The 3,358-nt window shown below is 63.3% G+C and overlaps 1 protein-coding gene across 1 annotated transcript; it reads right to left on the reverse strand.

The window, feature by feature from the left end:
* Positions 1-271: 271 nt before the first annotated feature.
* JUNB (jun B proto-oncogene) lies at positions 272-2,103 on the reverse strand. The gene has a single exon (XM_011994927.1). It carries the CDS (start codon positions 1,810-1,812, stop codon positions 769-771), a length of 1,044 nt encoding a protein of 347 aa, XP_011850317.1. The 5' UTR covers positions 1,813-2,103; the 3' UTR covers positions 272-768.
* Positions 2,104-3,358: the final 1,255 nt, after the last annotated feature.

The raw sequence follows: 3,358 nt of genomic DNA on the forward strand, positions 1-3,358 counted from the left end.
GGGGCCGCGCCTGCGCGCTCCGCGTCTCGCCCCCAGCGCCCTGCCTTCAGCTACTGTGTCCCTGGACTGCGTCCCGCGCCCCAACCATCCAACCCTGGAGATCTGGGGACGCGGGAAGGGTGGGACTCCCGGGTTGGGACCACAAGATGCCTGCGCAGAGCCGACGAGGGGGACACATACAGGACCGAGCCACCAACAGCACTGAGCTGGGGGCACACCAGTGCTTTTTTTTCCCTCCGCCCTCCCAGCTTGGAAAAAAAGACAACAGAAATTAATAAAGAACAAATTTTTTTTTTTTTACTTAAATAGATTCAATAAAAAGAACAAACACACACACAAACACAAACACGTCTTAAAATAAACTCTTTAGAGACTAAGTGCGTGTTTCTTTTCCACAGTACGTTGCAGAGAGGGGAGGGCAGGGGGCGGGGGTCCCCTTCCCAATGTCCCCGCGGGCTTGAGTACCGGGCGGCGGGGCCAGCTCCGCCGCGATCGCCCCCTCCTCCCCTCCCTGTTAAATACACAAATATATTATATTCAATATGAATCGAGTCTGTTTCCAGCAGAAAAAAAACATACAAAAAAATGTGGAAGGGGGGGCTTGTAAACGTCGAGGTGGAAGGACTGGGCGCAGGGCGGGAGTTCAGTGTGGTTTGCGGCGCCCCCAGGTCCCAGGGTGGGTGCCCACCGCCTGCTCCCTGGACCCCAGTGGGAGACGTGCGCCCAGCCGTCCAAGCGAGGGGGTGTCCGTAAGGGGACAGGGGGCGCTCAGAAGGCGTGTCCCTTGACCCCAAGCAGCAGCTGACAGCCGTTGCTGACGTGGGTCATGACCTTCTGTTTGAGCTGGGCCACCTGCTCCCGGAGAAGGCCGGCGGTACTCGACAGCCCCGCGTTCTCGGCCTTGAGCGTCTTCACCTTGTCCTCCAGGCGCGCGATGCGCTCCAGCTTCCGCTTCCGGCACTTGGTGGCCGCCAGCCGGTTCCGCAGCCGCTTGCGCTCCACTTTGATGCGCTCTTGGTCTTCCATGTTGATGGGGGACACCGGCGGCGTGGCGTCCCGACTGCGCGCCTCCGGCACGGTCTGCGGTTCCTCCTTGAAGGTGGAGGCGCTGCGGCCCAAGCCCAGCTGCGCCGGGTGGCCACCGGCGAAGGGTGGCGCGTGTGGGAGGTAGCTGATGGTGGCCGTCGGGTATGAGCTCCCGGTCCCGACGGCAGCCCCGGCGCCTCCCGAGGACGCAGAGGCTGGGGAGTAGCTGCTGAGGTTGGTGTAAACGGGAGGTGGCTCCGGGCCGGCGTAGACGCCCCCGGGCCCAGCCGGGGGCCCCCCGCTAGCGCCCAGGGACACGTTGGGGGGTGTCACGTGGTTCATCTTGTGCAGATCGTCCAGGGCTTTGACAAAGCCGTCGGCGAAGCCCTCCTGCTCCTCGGTGACGCCGCCCCCTGCGCCCCCCGCACCTCCACCGCTGCCACCCCCGCGGGGGTAAAAGTACTGTCCCGGGGGTGTAGGCGTCGTCGTGATCACGCCGTTGCTGTTGGGGACGATCAGGCGTTCCAGCTCCGAAGAGGCGAGCTTGAGAGACGCGCCGGTGTCCGAGCCCTGACCAGAAAAGTAGCTGCCGCCACCGCCGCCCTCTGGGCCGGGTCCCCGAGCCCCAGGCGCTTTGAGACTCCGGTAGGGGTCGGCCAGGTTGACCGCCAGGCTCGGTTTCAGGAGTTTGTAGTCGTGTAGAGAGAGGCCACCAGGGGCCCGGCCGTATCCCGTAGCTGTGTATGAGTCGTCGTGGTAGAAGGGCTGTTCCATTTTAGTGCACATCCGGGCGGCCCAGGCGGTCTGGGGAGGGTCCCTGCGGGGCCGCCCCGGGCCTCGCTGCAGCGAGCGGCGCGCTCTCCGCTGCGGTGGCCGGACTGGGTGCCTGGTCGCGCGTTCTCGGGGGCTGGCGCGGGCGGGGAGCAGCCAGCCGGCAGCTGTGCGCAAAAGATCTGTCAGGCTTCCCGAGCCCCCGTCGCCCTCTCCGGCGCGATAGCTTTCCTGGCGTCGTTTCCCCCAGCTCCCAGCTCCCTGCTGGCTCCGAAGCTGGCCTGGCCGCTCTCAAGGTCCCAGCCGCTCAGCCTGAGCCACACGCCTTTATACCGCGCTAGTGCAGCCACGGAAGTGCGCTCCGATTGGCCGTCGCCGAAGCCGGGCCCCCGCGCCCCCCTCTTCGAGCGTGGGGAAGGGGAGGAGGCGGCTCGCGTCACTGTCAGGAAGCGCGTGTCCTTGTAAACAGCGGCCACGGGCCGGGTGGCTCGGCGGGCCTGCAGGGGGAGGGGCTCAAAGGACCCCGGGGTACGCATGGAAGGAGGCCTGGGGGCCCAGGCACATGAGTGAGGGGTTTCAGGGAGGAGGATGATTTCATTGAAGTCCACTGGGACAAATACCAGGACCTGGTACGCAGCAAGTAGGGTGAGGATCTCAGGGTGTGCGAAGAAACCCCTGAGGTACCCAGAATACGAGAGGGGTAGGACAATTCATTGGGAGACCCCAAAAAGCAGGAATGAGGGTTAAGCACGGTAAATCGGGAGGGGTAAGGAGACACCTGACCCAGGAATTGACTGGGGGTCCCGAGCATAGAAGGATGCGGGACTGGAATTTTCACAGGATGGAGGAGGGGAGAGATCAAAAGGGGTGAGTGGGCGGAGCTGCACGACCCATTAAATTGAAAGAAATGAGTAGGGTCCAGGAGCCCATGGGAAGGTCTGAGGGCTCTCCCGTAATTGGGAAGGAGGAATTAGGGGAAATCTAGGTATGCAGAAAGCGAGTAAGCGTCCTGCGGTACACTGAGGCAGGTAAAATATGCAGGGTAGAAGATGGAGACAAGTCTGCCAGAAACTGGTGACCACTGGGGTCATCTGCGAAGCCCGGATGAAGGAGAGAGTCAGAAGGGTCCGGACACATCTTCGGAGCAGAGAAGACAATAAGAGGGTACTCAGTTGACATGCGAGGAGGGGGCTTTGAGGGTCCTGCGCACCAGGACTGCTGGATCTTCCACGACTGGTGCTCCCCCTGGTGGGTAACCTCCTAGGCATCTGTATTCTCTGTCCCCCATCCTAAAACCCTCCCCTATTGACCCTGGGCTTTGCCCGACACCGTGTCGGCTCCTGGAGCCTGGACCCAGCCCGACGGCTGGGGCGCGGTCGCCCAACCCCACTCCCTTCCTTAGAAACAGGCTGGGGAAAGAGCGCCGAGGCAGGAAGTGTGGCAACAGCCCCGGGGGAAGGAGCCCGGCCCTGTCTCCGTCACTTGGATCCTACGGGACCGTGCGCCCCGCCCTGGGTCCCGCCGCATCCTGCGCCTCGGAAGAGGAACCTGGGCGTGCGAG

Source organism: Mandrillus leucophaeus, unplaced genomic scaffold (assembly GCF_000951045.1).
Source record: "Mandrillus leucophaeus isolate KB7577 unplaced genomic scaffold, Mleu.le_1.0 Scaffold463, whole genome shotgun sequence".
NCBI lineage: Eukaryota > Metazoa > Chordata > Mammalia > Primates > Cercopithecidae > Mandrillus > Mandrillus leucophaeus.

Bases quoted from the DNA above. Each gene is read 5' to 3' on its own strand.
- JUNB (XM_011994927.1), bottom strand. From the start codon at position 1,812: ATGTGCACTAAAATGGAACAGCCCTTCTACCACGACGACTCATACACA.